The sequence below is a fragment of the Narcine bancroftii genome, chromosome 1 (assembly GCF_036971445.1).
Source record: "Narcine bancroftii isolate sNarBan1 chromosome 1, sNarBan1.hap1, whole genome shotgun sequence".
In the NCBI taxonomy this organism is placed as follows: domain Eukaryota; kingdom Metazoa; phylum Chordata; class Chondrichthyes; order Torpediniformes; family Narcinidae; genus Narcine; species Narcine bancroftii.
The window spans coordinates 283,468,634-283,489,122 of record NC_091469.1 but is presented as its reverse complement, the minus strand read 5'-3'; the positions used below and the strand labels follow the sequence as shown (position 1 = coordinate 283,489,122).

The following is a 20,489-nucleotide window of genomic DNA, read 5'->3' as shown; positions in this document are numbered from 1 at the left end:
AACTGAGAGGAAAACCAAATCCCACTCCTGACGCCCTATCATCGGACTGGTGTGGGGACACCAATATGCTTGAGCGGAAAGCCCTCCGAAATATAGTGGACGTGGCCCAGGACATCACAGGCAAAACTGTTCCCACCATCAAGAACATCTACAGGAATGCTGCTGATAGAGATCACCAGCAATCATCACCCAGCACACACTTTATTCTCGCTGCTGCCATCAGGAAAGAAGTATCGGTGCCATAAGACTCGCACCACCAGGTTTAAGAACAGCTGCTCCCCCTCCACCATCAGATTCCTCTTTTTTTTAAATTTTTTTTAATTTTTCACACTATAAACCACATTGATCAAGATACATACATTTTTCTTTTCAAATATATAGTGTCATTTTCTCCCCCCCCCTCCCTCTTCCCATCCCACCCTCCCTACCTCCCCTCCCATTCATTTAAAGTACAGAATCTAAGATACATTAAACCCGTCAAACAATGTTGTCACTCAATAAAAATAAACAAGAAATTCCACTGAGTCAATTCTTTTCATTTCCTTCTCCTTCGGTCATTTTAGGTGGTAGATGTCCCCAGTAGGTTTTCTCTATTGTGTTTCATGTATGGCTCCCATATTTGTTCAAATATTTCAATATTATTTCTTAAATTATATGTTACTTTTTCTAATGGAATACATTTATTCATTTCTATATACCATTGTTGTATTCTCAAGTTATCTTCTAATTTCCAGGCTGACATAATACATTTTTTTGCTACGGCTAGGGCTATCCTAACAAATCTTTTTTGTGCACCATCCAAATCAAGATCAAATTCTTTGTTTTTTATGTTTCTTAGGAGGAAGATCTCTGGGTTTTTTGGTATATTGCTTTCTGTGATTTTATTTAATATCTGGTTTAGATCTTCCCAAAATTTTTTCACTTTCTCAAACGTCCAGATTGCATGAATTGTTGTTCCCATTTCTTTTTTACAAAGAAAACATCTGTCAGATACTGTTGAGTCCCATTTATTTAACTTTTGAGGTGTAATGTACAGCCTGTGTATCCAGTTATATTGTATCATTAGTAACCTTGTGTTTATTGTATTTCTCATAGTTCCAGAGCACAACTTGTCCCGTGTTTCCTTCTTTATCTTTATGTTTAAATCTTGTTCCCATTTTTGTTTAGTTTTACCATTTGTTTCCTCATTCTCCTATTCTTGCAGTTTAATATACATATTTGTTATAAATTTTTTGACTATCATTGTATCTGTAATCACATATTCAAAATTACTTCCCTCTGGTAACCTCAGACTGCTTCCCAATTTGTCCTTCAGGTAGGATTTCAGTTGGTAGTATGCCAACACTCTATCTTGAGTTATATTATATTTATCCTTCATTTGTTCAAAGGATAGTAATTTATTTCCTGAAAAGCAATTTTCTATTCTTTTGATCCCTTTTTTTTCCCCATTCTCTAAAGGAAAGGTTATCTATTGTAAAAGGGATTAGCTGATTTTGCGTCAGTATTAGTTTTGGAAATTGGTAATTTGTTTTATTCCTTTCTACATGAATTTTCTTCCAAATATTGAGCAGATGATGTAATACTGGAGAATTCCTACGTTGTACCAATTTTTCATCCCATTTATATAATATATGTTAAGGTATCTTCTCCCTATTTTATCTAGTTCTAATCTAGTCCAATCTGACTTTTACCTTGTTTGATAAAAATCTGATAGGTATCTTAATTGTGCGGCTCTATAATAATTTTTAAAGTTTGGCAGTTGTAAGCCTCCTTGTTTATACCATTCTGTTAATTTATCTAGTGCTATCCTCGGTTTCCCCCCTTTCCATTTAAATTTCCTTATTATTTTCTTTAACTCCTTGAAGAATTTCTCCGTCAAGTGTATTGGCAATGCCTGAAATAGGTATTATATCTTTGGGAAAATGTTCATTTTAATACAATTTATTCTTCCTATTAGTGTTAGTGAAGACAATGAAGACGCTGTTTACATCCGGTACCGCACGGATGGCAGTCTCTTCAATCTGAGGCGCCTGCAAGCTCACACCAAGACACAAGAGAAACTTGTCCGTGAACTACTCTTTGCAGACGATGCCGCTTTAGTTGCCCATTCAGAGCCAGCTCTTCAGCGCTTGACGTCCTGCTTTGCGGAAACTGCCAAAATGTTTGGCCTGGAAGTCAGCCTGAAGAAAACTGAGGTCCTCCATCAGCCAGCTCCCCACCATGATTACCAGCCCCCCCACATCTCCATCGGGCACATAAAACTCAAAACGGTCAACCAGTTTACCTATCTCGGCTGCACCATTTCATCAGATGCAAGGATCGACAATGAGATAGACAACAGACTCGCCAAGGCAAATAGCGCCTTTGGAAGACTACACAGAAGAGTCTGGAAAAACAACCAACTGAAAAACCTCACAAAGATAAGTGTATACAGAGCCGTTGTCATACCCACACTCCTGTTTGGCTCCGAATCATGGGTCCTCTACCGGCATCACCTACGGCTCCTAGAACGCTTCCACCAGCGTTGTCTCCGCTCCATCCTCAACATCCATTGGAGCGCTTTCATCCCTAACGTCGAAGTACTCGAGATGGCAGAGGTCGACAGCATCGAGTCCACGCTGCTGAAGATCCAGCTGCGCTGGATGGGTCACGTCTCCAGAATGGAGGACCATCGCCTTCCCAAGATCGTGTTATATGGCGAGCTCTCCACTGGCCACCGTGACAGAGGTGCACCAAAGAAAAGGTACAAGGACTGCCTAAAGAAATCTCTTGGTGCCTGCCACATTGACCACCGCCAGTGGGCTGATAACGCCTCAAACCGTGCATCTTGGCGCCTCACAGTTTGGCGGGCAGCAACCTCCTTTGAAGAAGACCGCAGAGCCCACCTCACTGACAAAAGGCAAAGGAGGAAAAACCCAACACCCAACCCCAACCAACCAATTTTCCCCTGCAACCGCTGCAATCGTGTCTGCCTGTCCCGCATCGGACTTGTCAGCCACAAACGAGCCTGCAGCTGACGTGGACTTTTTACCCCCTCCATAAATCTTCGTCCGCGAAGCCAAGCCAAAGAAAGAAGAAGTCTTTCCAATGCTCTAAGTCGTCCTGTAATTTTTTTATTAGTGGATAATAATTGAGTTTATATAGATGGCCGAGGTTTTTATTTATTTGTATACCTAGGTATCGTATTGGTTGCATTTGCCATCTGAATGGTGATTCTTTCTTAAATTTTGAGAAATCCGCATTATTCATTGGCGTTGCTTCACTTTTATTTGCGTTAATCTTGTAACCCGACACTTCTCCATATTCCTTCAATTTCTTATGTAATTCTTTTATTGATATTTCTGGTTCTGTTAAGTATACTATAACGTCATCTGCAAATAAACTGATTTTATATTCCTTGTCTTTTATTTTTATCCCTTTTATTTTATTTTCTGTTCTTATCAATTCTGCTAGTGGGTCTATAGCTAACGCGAACAATAAGGGTGATAGTGGACATCCCTGCCTTGTTGATCTGCTTAAGTTAAATTGCTTTGATATATATCCATTTACTGTCACTTTCGCCAATGGCCCCTTATATAATGCTTTAATCCAATTAATATACTTCTCTGGTAAACTGAATTTTTGTAATACTTTGAATAAATAATTCCATTCTACTCTGTCAAAGGACTTCTCTGCGTCTAAAGCAACTGCTACTGTTGGAGCTTTATTCCCTTCTACTACATGAATTAAGTTAATAAATTTACAAATATTGTCTTTTTTTAATAAATCCAGTTTGGTCTAGATTTACTATTTTTGGTACATAGTCGGCTAATCTGTTTGCTAATAGTTTAGCTATCATCTTATAATCTGTGTTAAGTAAAGATATTGGTCTATATGACGCTGGTGCGAGTGGATCTTTCCCTGTCTTTGGTATTATTGTAATTATTGCTGTTTTGCATGAATCTGGTATGCTTTGTGTTTTATCAATCTGGTTGATTACTTCCAGGAGGGGAGGAATTAATAAATCTTTAAATGTTTTATAGAATTCTATTGGGAATCCATCCTCTCCTGATGTTTTATTATTTGGTAGTTTTTTTTATTATCTCTTGTATTTCTACTATTTCAAATGGTTCTGTAAATTTATTTTGTTCCTCTATTTGTAATTTTGGTAGTTCAATTTTAGTTAAAAATTCATCTATTTTGTCTTCTTTCCCTTCGTTTTCAGTTTGGTATAATTGTTCGTAGAATTCTCTGAAGTTTTCACTAATCTCCGTTGGATTATATGTGATTTGTTTGTCTTTTTACCTTGATGCCAATACCATTCTCTTAGTTTGTTCTGTCTTAAGCTGCCATGCTAGAATTTTGTGCGTTTTTTCTCCTAGTTCATAATATTTCTGTTTTGTCTTCATTATGTTCTTATCCACCTTATATGTTTGTAGTGTTTCATATTCTATTTTTTTATCTGCCAATTCTCTTCTTTTAGTTGTGTCTTCCTTCATTGCTAATTCTTTTTCTATATTTACTATTTCTCTTTCCAACTGCTCTGTTTCCTGATTGTAGTCCTTCTTCATCTTGATTACATAACTTATTATTTGCCCTCTGATGAACGCTTTCATTGCATCCCATAGTATAAACTTATCTTTCACTGATTCCGTATTTATTTCAAAGTACATTTTAATTTGTCTTTCAATGAATTCTCTAAAATCCTGCCTTTTAAGTAGCATGGAATTTAATCTCCATCTATACATTCTTGGAGGGATGTCCTCTAACTCTATTGTCAATATCAGGGGTGAGTGGTCCGATAATATTCTAGCTTTTATATTCTGTTTTTCTTACTCTTTCTTGCATACGAGCTGATAACAGGAATAGGTCTATTCTTGAGTATGTTTTATGTTTACCCGAATAATATGAATATTCCTTTTCCTTTGGGTGTTGTTTCCTCCATATATCCAAAAGTTGCATTTCTTGCATCGATTTAATTATAAATTTGGTTACTTTGTTCTTTCTGTTAATTTTTTTCCCAGTTTTATCCATGCTTGAATCCAAATTAAGGTTGAAATCCCCTCCTATTAGTATGTTCCCTTGCGTGTCTGCTATTTTCAAAAAAATATCTTGCAGAAATTTTTGATCTTCTTCGTTAGGTGAATATACATTGAGTAAATTCCAAAACTCCGAATATATCTGACATTTTATCATTACATATCTCCCTGCTGGATCTATTATTTCCTCTTCTATTTTAATTGGTACATTTTTACTGATTAATATAGCTACTCCTCTAGCTTTTGAATTATATGACGCTGCTGTTACATGTCCTACCCAATCTCTCTTTAATTTCTTGTGCTCCATTTCAGTTAAATGTGTTTCTTGCATGAATGCTATATCAATTTTTTCTTTTTTCAGTAAATTTAGCAGTTTCTTCCTTTTGATTTGGTTATGTATTCCATTAATATTTAAAGTCATATAGTTCAACGTAGCCATTTCATACTTTGTTTATCTTTCCTTTCCGTTTCCTCATCAGCACCTTTCCTTCTTATCTATTTCTGCTTTCTTGTTTTGAACACTTTATAAGACAACATTTCTAAAACATCAAACATTTCCTTTATTCTCCTATCTAAAATTTCTTTAACCCCACTATCCCCTCCCCTTCCTGAGTTGCCCTTTATCCCTTGTCGGGCAACCACATCTCCCCTCTCCATTTGGATATGCGAATTCACTCGCAAGCGTCAACTGATTTCGCAGTGACCGTAACTCCTCCCCACCCAGCACCCCCAGAAAAGATTTCAATTTTCATATATTACAAAGGTCACTCTCTTAATTCCCTCTTTTCTTTCTCTCTTCCCTTTCATTCCCTTATTAATTCTTATCTATACTCTATATATTTTCCTTTAAATACGGATACACTCATGTACACACATATATACATATACACACACACACACATATATATATATATATATATATATATATATACCCATATGCACACATACATATAGTTCGTGGTCATTTTTGCTCTCGTTACATGTCTTCATCTCTCTGCCTGTTTTGTAGTTGTTCTGCAAATTTTTGTGCTTCCTCCGGATCCGAGAATAGTCTGTTTTGCTGCCCTGGAATAACTATTTTAAGTACCACTGGGTACTTTAGCATAAATTTATACCCTTTTTTCCATCGGATCGTTTTTGCTGTATTAAACTCCTTTCTCTTCTTCAGGAGTTCAAAACTTATGTCTGGATAGAAAAAATTTTTTGACCTTTGTATTCCAGTGGCTTTTTGTCTTCTCTTATATTTTCTTCATTGTTTTCTGCAATATATTTTCTCTTGTTGTATATCTTAAGAATTTTACTAAAATGGATCTTGGTTTTTGTTGTGGTTGTGGTTTCGGGGCTAATGTTCTATGTGCCCTTTCTATTTCCATTTCCTCCTGTAATTCTGGTCTTCCTAGGACCCTGGGGATTCAATCTTTTATAAATTCTCTCATATTCTTGCCTTCTTCATCTTCCTTAAGGCCCACTATCTTTATATTATTTCTTCTATTATAATTTTCCATTATATCTATCTTCTGAGCTAACAGCTCTTGTGTCTCTAACTTTTTTATTAGATTCTTCTAATTTCTTTTTTAAGTCCTCTACTTCCATTTCTACGGCTGTTTCTCGTTCTTCCACCATGTCCACTCTTTTTCCTATATCTGACATGACCATCTCTATTCTATTCATTTTTTCTTCTGCACTTTTAATTCTTCTTTTTATTTCACTAAATTCTTGTAATTGCCATTCTTTTACTGATTCCATATATTCTTTTAAAAAAAAATATCCATTGTCTTGCCTTTCCCTTCTTCTTCCATTTCTCTATGTTCTTCTTCTTCTTCTTCTTCTTCCTCCTCTGGGTTGGTCATCTGTTGTTTCCTTGTTTTCTTTTTACTCTCTTGTTTCTTGTTCTCGTTGTTTTCTATGTTCTCTTCCTGTTGTGTTGCAGCTGTCATCCTCAGCTGTGGAGATCGACTCCTCAGCTGATCCCCCCTCCAGTCAGTGTTTTTTTTTCATGGGCATCGCGCATGTGCGACTCCTTGCGCATGCGCGGTTGCACACTTTTACTTGTAGTCCCGAGCTCGGGACTTCCACTGACCCTAGGGAGCGGGCTTCTCTCTCCGCGGCGGGCCTCCTTGGACAGGTAAGGCCTTCACCTTCTTCTTCCGACGTTCTTTCTTCTTCTCTAATTCCCGTTGCTATCGACTTTACTTTCTTCGCTGCCATTTTCTTCCCACCTTTACTTTCACTTTGTTTTAATTTTTATTCTTGTGCCTTTTTTTTTGTGTTTTTTTTTTAAACTTTTCCGGAGAGGGCTGGAGTTCCCTGACCGGCCACTACTCCATCACGTGACTCCCTGACCATCAGACTCCTCAATGACAAACTCAATCAGAGACTCCTCAATAACAAACTCAGTCAGGGAATCAGTTAAGGACTCTTACTTTGCATTTATTACAGTAATTTATTTTCTGCATTCCTTTCTTTGTTTACATTTATTTTGCACTACCTTTCATGTTACTAGAACCAACTTGTCTGCCAGTAATCTAGACCTCAAGATGAACCAAGTAAGAATAAAAGTGTCTTTTTTTTTTCCTTTCGTTTACATCTGAATCCACTAACAAATGCAAAATAAAATAATTCTGCCAAGCCCGCAGGAAGAAGAATCTCAGAGTTGTATCTGATGTCGTGTATGTACTCTAACAATAAGTCTGAACTTTGAGATGCTCTTGAGATGTTGGCCGACATAAAGGCAAGAGAATCAAAACCTTGTACCAATCAGTACCCAGACAAGTTCGAAAATTTCAAAATGCACTGAAGCTAAAACAAGATTTCACGCCAACCCTCACCAGTTGATCAAAAACCCAGTGCAGAACATTAGACAAAGCATCTGTTAAAACCCTGTCTGCCAAGTGAGGAATTTTCTGGAGGAGTGGGGAGAAAGCCAATTGCACTCAAAGATCAGTAAAGATTATCCTCAGGACAAATTAGACATCCATCTGTAAGACACCAACATTGGACTCAAGAATGCAAAGCATCACGAATCAACAGTAACTGCAGTGCTAGTTGGTCACATGTAATGCAAAGTGGGACGTGTTACTTCAGATGAGAGACTCTCCACCAACCTCCAACTTCCTCTTGGCTTCTTCCTGTTCCTTTCTCTCATTGGCGAGACGTCGGGCCCTCTCCTCTCCTGCCTTCTTTCGATCCTCCTCCTCTTTAACTTTGGCAAAGTTCTCAAATTTGGACCGGATGCTACTCGCACTAGCATTGGCTGTGGAAAAAAATGGGCCCAACCATGCAAACATCCATCAGCAGAAACAGCTCAAGAAACCAGTTGAACTCAGTGGCAAAGACACAAAGTGCTGGAGGAACTCAGCAGGACCCACAGCATCCACAGGAGGCAAAGATTTATAATCAACATCATGAACCTGAGCCACACCCTGCACTGCACTCTGTGTCCCGCTGTATCACCCCACCCTCCGCTCTAGTGTCCCGCTGTATCACCCCACCCTCCGCTCTGTGACCCGCTGTAACACCCCACCCTCCACTCTGTGTCCCGCCGTATCACCCCACCCTCCACTCTGTGTCCCGCCGTATCACCCCACCCTCCACTCTGTGTCCCGCCGTATCACCCCACCCTCCACTCTGTGTCCCGCCGTATCACCCCACCCTCCACTCTGTGTCCCGCCGTATCACCCCACCCTCCACTCTGTGTCCCGTTGTATCACCCCACCCTCCACTGTGTCCCGCCGTATCACCCCACCCTCCACTCTGTGTCCCGCCGTATCACCCCACCCTCCACTCTGTGTCCCGCCGTATCATCCCACCCTCCACTCTGTGTCCTGCTGTAACACCTCACCCTCCACTCTGTGTCCCGTTGTATCACCCCACCCTCCACTCTGTATCCTGCTGTATCACCCCACCCGCCACACTGTGACCCACTGTATCACTCCACCCTCCACTCTGTGACTACTCCCTGTATCACCCCAGCCTCCACTCTGCGATCCGCTGTATCACCCCACCCTGCATTTTTTTTTTAAATTTCGACATATAGCACAGTGATAGACCCTTCAAGCCCACAAATCCGCAAAGTCCTAATACATCCATGTGACCCATTAACCTACTCAGCTCACACATCTTTGGAACGTGCAGGGAAAAACCACAGCACCTTGAGGAAACACATGTATATATGGGAGAGCGTACAAACTCCTTACAGACAGCACCAGATTCTAACTCAGGTCTTTGGCGCTGTAATTATTCCACTACCTGCTCTGCACAAGATCGAGTTGACTTTCCTGGATAGCATGCAAAACAAAGCTTTGCACTGTATCTCAGAATATGAAAATAAATAATTTATAAAAGCATGATCTGGACCAAAAAACCCACAAGCCTCCACAATGAAGAAATCGTTAATCAGGCCAGGATTGTGGGTGTGGGTGAGAGAAAGGGTCGAGTTGCTTCATCAGCAACAAATGACAGCAAACTGGAGAAGCAGATTCAAGTGCTCTTGAACGTTCATACTCACCGGCCTCCACTGGCTTCGTTTTCTGATACGCTGGTGACAGCCGTTCAATATCATCAAAGCACACAGCACTCTGTAATCAGACAGTTTTATTATGAGAACGACAGAAACATCCTTCATTCTCCACGGTTCACTTTCTGTAGAATCCCTCCCTCTCCTGTGCACCCTTCACCCTTCTGTCCTTCTAGACAACCGGGTGACACTGGCAACTGCCACAACATTTACTTTAGGCTCGCTCTCGTAGGTAAAAGACATCTGATTCGTCATCAACCGTGCACAAGGAAATATAAAAATGTAAATCCTTATGGGCTGGGAGATCCATCAAATGCACGGAATCATGCAAGTTTGTAAAAGATAACTTGAGCTTAATGCTCACAAACATTTCCTGGGAAAAGCTCAATATGAAATATAGACAGGAAAACCCCTGTTATTTGGAATTCCAGCAACTGGCAAAAAATTCAGAAAAATAAATAAGTAAAAATTATGGAAGTTTAAAATTGGTGCCTCTTGTCTTTCATTTGCCAATTATACAACACACAAACTCAAGCAAATGGAAAATTCACTTATCCGTATCTACCAAACCCCAGAGGTGCTGGATAACTGAGGTTTTATTGTAATAAGATTTGTTTAAAAGACATTTATTTAAACAGCAGGGTTTCCCTCTCTGTCGATAATAGCTGCATTACAATTCTGAGACCTCCTATTGCAATTGTCATACTGTTTACTATTTTCTTTAATTTTTTTAGTGTCGATCGTTGTCTTAAACATTAGTGATAGCTTTAAATTTTTTTTAATTTAAATTTTTAAATTTAGACATACAGCATGGTACCAGGCAATTTCGCCCCAAGAACCAATTCCGCCCAATTACACCCAATTGACCTAAACCTTCATTACGTTTCAAATGGTGGGAGGAAACCAGGGCCCCCGGGAAGTACCCAAGTAGACAGAGAGAAGGCAGAAACAACGTGAGATTCAAAGCCAATCCAGATCGCTGGCTCTGACACAACACTAACTGCGCCGCCCACTGTTCAAACAACCAGTGAAAAAGGAAATGCTGGAGAAGGCTTCACAATCCCTGATCTTGAATGAAGATGTTAAAACAATGGATGCCAGAAAAATGGAGGGTTCTGTGTTATGAGTGCGGGAAGCATTAGATGGATGTGGAGTTGGTTTATATTGGTCAGCACCAACACCGTGGGCCAAAGGGCCTGTGGTGTGCTGCATTTTTGAGATACAAGACAGGTGTAAAACTGGGCTTAATGGTGAGGAACAATAGATGAAGGAGTTGGTTAATGTAGGATAGATTTGACAACCAAAAGCACAAACTTAGAATTTAACAGAGATAGGGGGTTTAAAAAAAATCATTATCTTTTGACAATTGAAACAGCAATTTACATACACACTTGAAAATAAAAACTGGTGGATTTGAAAGGGAATTTAGAAGGGAAGTGCATGGAACCGGGGTCCAATCAATGGTTACAGTACAGAGGAATTCTCAGCATGACAGAGTAAATCAAGATGAGAGCAGAAAAGGACGCTAACGTTCTAATAAAACGGAAAAGGCAGGAATTATTCAGTATCTCAGAGAGAGAGAATGGTCACGGAGTTTCCTTTACAACTTGGGTAAATTTAGAAAACAAGTATGATTTACATTGCGGGTTAGGGGTGGAGAGAACAAAGGGAATACCTGTGATCAATTTGATGGAATTGAATTGTTTATGGTCATGTGCACTGAGATCCGGGGAAATCATTTGTTTTCTGTGCAATCAAGGTAAGTCAAAGCATCCTTAAGCATGGCAGGTAACAATGATCGAACAAAACTGCAGAGAGTAGTGTTACAGTGAGGATGCAGCGTATAGTGTTATTGGGACAAAGTGAAGGGAGCAGACACATGCACAGTTAAAAGAGTGCAAGAGCATCTTCTTTCCCAATAGGAAGTCGGTATAGAAGGCAATAGCAGCAGGAAAGAAACTGCCCTTGAACTTGGAGGTTTTTGCCTTTCAAGCCCTTGTGCCTTCTCCCTGATGGAAGGGGAAAGAACGGGTTGGCAGCTTTCCCAAGATAGCAGAGGTATAGACAGAGATCATGAAAGTGAATGACACAAGTGGTCTTGCTACTGGGTGAGAGTTGATAGTCCTGATTTGGCAGGGTTGAGAATTGCCTGGAGACCAAAATTCTGGCTCTGATTCTCTCCCTGGAGATCACGTAGCTTGACATGAAACAGAGTTTCATACCATGCTTGGTATGGGGACAACAATATCTCTTAGCAGAAAGCCCTGAACAAGGTAGTGGACACAGCCCACTACATCACAAGCAAAACCCTCCCCACCAGCAATCATCAAGGATCCACATCATTCGGGACATGTCCTGTTCTCGCTACTGCCATCAGGAAAGAGATATAAGTGGGTGGCACTGTTAGTAACGGCGCCAGCAACCCGGGTTTCAATTGTCTGTAAGGATTTTGTATGTTCTCCGCATGTCTGTCTGGGTTTCCTCCGGATGCTCTGGTTTCCTCCCACCTTTCAAAACGTACTGGAGTTGTTGGTTAATTGTGGAATTTAGACAGCACAAACGCATTACTTTGTTATATGTCAAAATTTCATTTTGAAAATGTAAGCCCACCAGCTTCAGGAACAGTTGCCAGCTCTCAACCATCAGACAGAAACAACACAACACTGCACATTATTTATTACTGAATATTTATTTTTCTGTATTTGCATATTTTGTTCACATAAATTTCTTTGTTTACATTGCTCTCTTTTGTCTGGTTATCTTTTTCCTGCATGCAGTTCACTCTAACGATCAGTAGAAATTCTGCCTGGCCTGCAGGAAAAAGAATCTCAGGGTTGTATGTAATGCCAAGTATGTCCTCTGATGGTGAACTTGAACTTTGAGGTGGACAAGTTACGAGGCAGGGTGGATGGAACAGAACCTTTGTCTCCCCATCACTGACTAAATACTCAACGTGACCACTGAGAAAGCAGCCATGACCACTGAGAAAGCAGTTTCCTCCTTTCACTCACCTTGTCCATACGGTCTTTCTGCACCCCATACTTGCCACCAAATCCCTTTGAGTAATCTGAAACAGGAGACAGAGGAAGCACATTTCAGCTGGCCCAATTGAGGCTCCGGAGAGGGCAGAGTGATCATGCATAAACTTAAAAGGCAGCAGCCAAACTGAATGCAAGCTTCTCATTTTAAACGACAGGCAAGATTTGATTAGGCTCAATTAAATTAGTCATGAGAGAAAAAAAATACATACTGCCAAAGATTATTAATCTATCATTTTGTTTTTGACATTGCCTTTTGGCATCAATAAGCAAAGTCTGTTTTTCAAAAGAAGTGTAAATGAGATGCTGGAGTGAATAACCCAATTCTTTAGGACATGCTAAATCAAGCTTTCATACTGAAGGAATGATGCTTTTATTGAGGCAAACACATAAAGCAAAAACAGAGACACAGATTAGACAAGACAATGACAATAAATGCACCACTTTGCAGCACAGACCGTTTGGGCATTTCATGTAGGTGTCCGTTTACCCTTGGACCCAGAATTCACCAGATGATCTCTGACACCCACTCCCCCACCCCCCACAAGGACAGTGTCTACCCGTGGGAAGATGGATCCTTGGGGAATGTGGAACCTGGGACAGCACCACTTCAGGCAGATACCTTGTGCCAGCCTTCTAAGGATTCAAGTCACTTGCCGATGAAGGTGACCAATTTTTGTTTCAATATTAGTTACTGGTGTTTGATGGCGAAGTAAATAATGAGTTATTGTCAGTTTTTTCCACTGACTTTTAAAGATGTGGGCAAAAGCAGAGCACAAATCTGGCGATAAAGGGAGGCTTTGTTCAACTTCACTTAAAATTTACCAGAGGGGTGTTCCAATTAGGATTTAATCCTGAGATGAGGAGGAATATCTCTCAAAGAATGGTGAATCTTAGGGGTGACCAGTTTTGGGCTCCTCATTGAAGAAAGGATGTGCTGACATTGGAGAGGGTCAAAAGGAGGTTCACAAGGATGATTCCAAAAATGAAAGGGTGATCATAAGAGGAGTGTTTGACAGCTCTTCACCTGTACTCACTGGAATTTCGGAGAATGAGGAGGGAATCTCATCTGAATATTTCATATGCTGAAAGCCATGGATACAGTAGATGTAGAAAGGTTGTTTGCCACGGTGGGAGAGTCTAGGACGAGGGCACAACTTCAGGATTGCAAATGTGGCCTTCGGTTGTCTTGTCCAGACTGAACATGATGTCTCAACGACTGTACTCAATGCCCTGACTGGTGAAAGCAAGCATCCAAAGAACCTGCTTACAACGGAGATGGGGAGGAATTTCTTAAGCCAGAGGAGGGTGAATCTGTGGAATTTGTTGCTACAGGTGGTTGTGAAAGCCAGGTCATTGGGTGTATTTAAGGAAGAGACTGATAGATTCTTGATAAGACAGGGCATCAAAGGCTGTAGGTTGAAGTCCTGGCAGTGGGGTTGAGTTGGAAAATGAATGAATAGCAGGGCACTCGTTGGGCTGAATGGACCTATTTCTGATCCTATGTCTTAATGTTTAAGCCTATCAGAGGTTGAAAGGATATTTTTTTCCATGGAATTAGAGGTCATTGACAGCAGGAGGAAAGTGGTGTCGAGGCTCAAAACGTCAGACCATCTGCAATCGGATGGAACTGAGGAACAATTCTGTTTGGTGGTAAAATATTTAGATGGTGCTGCAAATATTTAGAACATTTCACTGTATCACTGTGGACACTGATGAGAGTAGCTAGAATCAGAGTTTTACAACATGGAAATTCAACCCATCTCATCCATGACAACCAAGGCACCATTCTAAGCTCATCCCATGTGTCTGCGTTTGGCCCTTATCCCACTGTCTTTCCAATTTTTCTGATTTTAAAATATCCTAATTGTGCCGACCGCTACCATTTACTCTGACAACTCATTCCACATTGTCACTTTCCCCTCAGGTCCCTTGTAAACCAACTCCCCCCATCATCCCTTCCCCATCTTAAACCAATGCCCTCTAGTTCTAGACTCTCCTATGCTGGAGAGAATACCAATTGCTCCCCTAAGCCTCCAACACTCCAAGGACAAAGTTCTCACCTATCCAGCCTCCCCACATAACTCAAGTTTTCCAGTCCCAGTAACAACTCTGTGAATCTTTATTTGCAGCCTTTCCATCTTAAGGTCACCCTTCCTCTCACAGGGCAACCAGAACTGCACACAGTATAGGCAGTCCCTGGGTCACGAACAAGATCCATTCCCAAGTCTGTCTTTAAGTCAAATTTGTAGATAAGTTGGACAGACACATACAGTTCTTATTTAGCGTCAGTTATTCGAATGTTTGTCTTAGTATACAGTGTATATTTTACCTTTCTATGCATGTAAAACTACTGGAGTCAATTTCTTGAAGTCAGCACACTCAACACAGCAATGTGATCCAACTTAAAATGGCAAATCCCGCTCCCCTTACTCAAGCTGACGCACACATAGTCCATTCATAAGTACATGCTGTCCATAAGTCGGATGTTCTTAACCCAGGGACTGCCTGTTTTGCAAACGTGGCCTTTGGTTGTCTTGTCCAGACTGAACATGATATCTCAATGACTGTACTCAATGCCCTGACCGGTGAAAGCAAACATCCAAAGAACCTTCTTTGCCTAATGCCTTTACAGCACTTGCGATCGGGACTGGAGTTCAAATCCCGCACTGTCTGTAAAGAGTTGGTACATTCTCCCTGTATCTGCCTGGATTTTCCCTGAGGGTTCCGGTTTCCTCCCACTGTTCAAAAGGTACTGAGAATGTAGGTTAATTGAGTGTAAATTGGGCAGCATGGACTCCTGGGCTAAAATGGTCTGTTACCGTGCTATATGTCTAAATTTTTTTTTTTAATTTAAATTCTGTCTGCCATTCCTTGACCCACTGACTCGGTCGGACGAGATTCCATTGGAATTTTCACTGCCATTTACAAATCTGTATTCTTATCTGGGCCATGAACAATGAACGACAGTGGACCCAGTATCAATCCCTGCAGCACACCACTTCTTGCCTGTCGAACAATTCTCCACCACCAGCCCCTGCCTCCCACTGGAAGTCGATTCCCGACTAGTTTAGTTTCTCAAACACTTCTGTGCTATACTCAACTGCCTCCTCGTTCTGGATCCCAGACAATCCCACATTCCGAACCAATCTATCACATGGCACCCCATCAAAGTTCTTGCGGATATCCATGATGGAAGGATCTGAAATTCAAAACCCACCATATTTACATTGGAGAGTTAATCCTTCAGTTGGAGGACTGTGTACACTCACCTACAGAGAAGAGATCATTAAGTTGGAAAGGGTTCAGAAAAGATTCACATGATGTTGGCAGAACTGGAAAGCTTGAATTATAAGAGAGTGGGGCTTTTCTCCCTGGAGCACAGGAGGAATCTGATGGAGGTTTATAAAGTCATGACGAACTGAGATAAGCCATCATCTTTCTCCCGGCTGGGGAATTTAAAGCCAATAGGGCATAGGTTTAAGGAGATTTAAAAGTGAACTAAGGGGCACATTTTTCCCCCCCACACAGAGGGTGGTGTGTATGTGGAACACGTTGTTAGAAGAAGTGGTAGAGATGAGGATATTGTACATTTAAAAGATATTTAGACAGATACATGCAAAGAAAAGGTTCAGATGTAGCCACAAAGGAGGCCACAGATGTTAGAATCTGTCGCCAAACACAAACTATTGGAGGAACTTGAGCAGCGTCAATGGGAGAAAGAGAGTGATTGATGTTTCGACTGAAACTCTTCTTCACCACTGCGGGAGATGTCCCAACCTCACCCCCCTTTACACATGCCTCTGTACAAAGCTCAGTGTTGATGAAGTTATGGCTCGAAATGTCGACCAAGATTGAAAGGGATAATGGATCGAAAAAGTCAGGTGGGTAGACAACTTGGTTGGCATGGATGTTGGGCCATTGGGCCTGTTTCTGTAAAACTCCACAACTCTTAGCCACAAAGTTAGCATAATGGTTAGGACAATTCTGTTACAGCACTGGCACGAATCTGGCGCTGCCTGTATGTTCTCCCTGTTTCTGGGTGGGTTTCCTCTGGGTGCTCTGCTTTCTTCCCACCCTCCAGAAATGTATGGGGGTCGTTGGTTAATTGGGTGTAATTGGGCGGCATGGGCTTGTGGGCTGTCAGGGCCTGTTAATGTGCTTTACGTCCCAATTTAAATTTTTTAAAATTTAAATTTAAAAACCAAATAGTTGACCAGCCAGTAAGAGAAGGGGGAAGAGAGGGGTTCGGACTGTTTGTTTCTTTGTCTAGATCAAAACCCATTAGTAAACAGACACTTCCTGCAATCTCAAGAATTCAGTGGAGGGAGAGGCCAGAGTAGTCATTGATCACAATCAGAGAAAAAGTTTGACAGGGAAAGAGAGAGATTGGAGATGGAAATAAATACAGTTCTTATTAACATTGCCATGTATTCAAAAGACGAAACTGCCAGGCAGGCGTGTGCTGAAAGTTAATGCCTCATCAAGAAACCCGAGTGCGGCCTGGGATTGAACTCTGCCTTGTTGAGACTCATGCTTGGACAGCTTTTCCTTGTGATCGAACCCCAGCGCAGATTTGTCCTGCTTCTCTGTCTCAACACCATACTTGCCGCCGAAACCTCTCTTATAGTCTGTGAATCCACAGGTAACCACGATAAAAATGACAAACAAAACAAGCCAGGTTAGGTCAAACATCCAGTCAGAAAAGATAACAATAATAACACAAGGGACAGTAAAAACTTTGAACCAGACTTTTACACACAATCGTCACAGCTATGCCTGCTTTAGAAGTTAAGAACAATCAGTTGAAACAGTGACATCTTAAAACAGCGGGTGCTGAACAGGAAATCTGCAAAGGCGTGGGTCAAGTCAAGTGCAGCACATGAAAGTGCTGGAGAAACTCCGCAGGGCTCACAGCATCCAGGGAAAGTAACAGGCGGTCAATGTTTCAGGAGTACAAAAGCTCAACCAGACACCTGAATAAAAAGATGCAGCTGGTAAGGGGACAGATCCACACCCCCTCCCCCAATTAATTCTACCTTTCCTCTCTCCTGGCCTCCTCTCCAGAGCCAATGTGCACCTTTTGTCTGTTGGTCTGTACTCCTCCCCAAGCCCTTTCTTTTAAATCCATCACCTGCCTGCTTTTTACTCATGCCCTCAGGCTGAAAACACCAGTCAAGTATCTTTACCTCCTATGGTTGTTGTCCTGTCAACATTCCTCTGTGTTTCCAGGTGGGTTGATGAACAGTGCCAACTTTCATCCTTCTCATTTCCCAATCACATTCATCCAAATCTGCATTGACTTGGGACAGTATGTTTCAATGTTTTCTGCGCTCATTGGTTGGTAAAAATAAAATTTCCTTCAGATCTATAGACTACAGAAGGGCAGCTTCCCTGTGGAGTTTCACCAAGCTACAACATTCAGCTCCTACACTGAACAAATGGGACAAGAAAGAGCAGAAAAATGGCTCAAACGTACAAAATAACAGAAAAGATGAAAATAAAAGAGAGAATGGACCGAGAGAGAGAAGGTGGAAAAGAGAAATGGTCTCATCACACATGATGAAATCAATTCGTGAAGCACCCTGCAAATATCCAACCAAACTCACAAAACAAACTTTTATGATTGAATCTTGTAACGTGTGACAATAAACTTGAACTTGATAGGTTATTGGTGTTTGCTTTGGAATAACAGCACATGACGTCAGTTGAAAAGGGATCAAACTGGTTGAACCTGTAGAGTCTTTGAGGCAATAAAATTGCATTCTGTTTGCCAGCTCTCCAGAGCACGGCTGCTGTAGGGAATTGGATCGGAGGTCAATCCACAGCCCGTAAGAGTGGCAAAGAAGATCACTAGAGTCTCCCTCCTTCCCATCCCCACCCTCCCCTCCATAAATGCATGATCTTTCAGGATCGTTGTCTGAAGAAGGTGCGCAAAATCATTGAGGACCCCTTCCACCCCACACATAGAGATACAGGAATATCAGAGCCAGCCCCACCAGGCTGAAGAACAGCTTCTTCCCACAGGCAGTGAGAATGCTGAACGACCAAAGGAACTGCACACTGACCCTCCGAGATACTCATTTATACAACACTATTTATTTATTTGAGTAGATAAAATTCTTGTCCTGCATATGTGTTGTTTGTCTGTCTGTCTGTGTGTTATGTCTGGTTGTGTGTCTGAGTGTTTTGCACCGAGGACAGGAGAACGCTGTTTTGTCAAGTTATACTTGTTCAATCAGATGACAACAAACTTGACTCAAGAAGGTGCTTTTGCAAAAATAAAAGTGCTGCAGAGAAAGAATCACAAGAACACAGTTTATCTGGAACAGTTTTCTGGAACTGAGAGGAAGGGCTGGGAGAACTGGTAAATCACAGCATTAGGGCAGGCACAGGTTCAAGGGATGGAGCATTCTCTTCCCGATCATATTGATCCTGCGGTTTGGGGAAAAAGGCAGTGAGTATGTAGAGTGCAGAGCTGCAGATGCAGCGATGGTTAACTTGTGAGGTGGTGGCTCCAATAAGTCCATCTGGGGCTGAACTCCAAGTAGGCAGTGGTGCCTAACATGCAGGACAAGGCAGCATCGATCAGGTCAGGAAACAGCAGCACTGAATAAAACAGGCTCAATACTCAGCAGATGAAAGCCTCAGGGCCAGTGGTCGAGGAAATTCCTCCCACTAAGCTGTGGGCACTGGGACTCGAGGCTAGTGGATGGAGAGCAGGCAGTGTGACAGGAAAGTCTTCAAGATGCTCCGGTTGGGGAAAGTCACGTGATGGAATAGTGACCGGTAAGAAAATACCAGCCCTCTTCAGAAAAGTTAAAAAAGTTTAAAAAAAGCAAAGCCACAAACGCAGAAACCATAACAAATTAAAAATAAAAGTGTGGAGAAAATGGCAGCAAAGAAAGAAAAACCAAAAACAATGGGAAGAAAAGAAGAAGGAAAGACGTCGGAAGAGAAAGGTGAAAGCCTTACCTGTACGAGGAGGCCTGCCAATGGAGAGAGAAGCCCACTCCCTGAGGTCAGTGGAAACCCCGAACACAGAACTACAAAGATGGCTCACGGAGCCAAACAAAAGTGCGCAACCACGCATGCGCGATGCACAAGACAAAAACAACACCGACGGGAGGGGGGACCAGCTGAGGAGTAAATCTCCACAGCTGAAACAGACAAGTATAACATGATAGCAAGGCTCCCAAGAGGAAAACATAGAAAATAACGGGAACAAGAAGGAAGAGAGTAAAAATAGGAAATCAGAGAAACAACAGATGACCAACTCACACCAAGACATTGTAATAAAAATAATAAAAACAAAAATACCCAACAAACTAAAAGAAACAACCCAACAAGAAAACCAGAAGAGACAGAGGTAAAAGACACAGATCCTGGAGTGGAGCCAGAAGAAGAGGAGGGAGAACACAGAGAAATGGAAGATGAAGGGAAGGGACAGTACATGGATAAAAAATTTTTAAAGAATATATGGAAACATTAAAAGAATGGCTGACACAAAAATTCAGTGAAATAAAAAGAAGAATAAAAGGTACAGAAGAAAAAGTGAATAGATTAGAGATGATCATGAAAGATATAGGAAAAAGAGTAGAGAAGGTGGAAGAATGAGAAACAGCCATAGAAATGGAGGTAGATGACTTAAAAAATAAATTAGAAGAATCTGATTAAAAAGTTAAAGAAACACAAGAGCTGTTAGCTCAGAAGATAGATATAATGGAAAACTATAATAGGAGAAACAATATAAAGATAGTGGGCCTTAAGGAAGACGAAGAAGGCAAGAATATGAGAGAATTTATAAAAGATTGGATGCCCAGGGTCCGAGGAAGACCAGAATTACAGGAAGGAATGGAAATAGAAAGGGCACACGGAATATTAGCCCCTAAACCACAACCACAACAAAAACCAAGA

At 41.2% G+C, this 20,489-nt stretch overlaps 1 protein-coding gene across 5 annotated transcripts in view; it reads right to left on the bottom strand.

Annotated features, from left to right (window-relative positions):
* cttn (cortactin) overlaps positions 1-20,489 on the bottom strand; it is a 96,378-nt gene that overhangs the window by 14,025 nt on the left and 61,864 nt on the right. For 4 of the 5 annotated variants that reach the window (XM_069902227.1, XM_069902241.1, XM_069902249.1 and 1 more), the window contains 4 exons: positions 17,093-17,203; positions 12,546-12,601; positions 9,526-9,595; positions 8,123-8,271 (listed from right to left, as the gene is read on the bottom strand). In XM_069902227.1, the coding sequence (XP_069758328.1) occupies positions 8,123-8,271; positions 9,526-9,595; positions 12,546-12,601; positions 17,093-17,203 (386 nt within the window). The remainder of the gene's footprint in view (positions 1-8,122; positions 8,272-9,525; positions 9,596-12,545; positions 12,602-17,092; positions 17,204-20,489) is intronic. The other variant, XM_069902234.1, reaches the window with a different exon arrangement.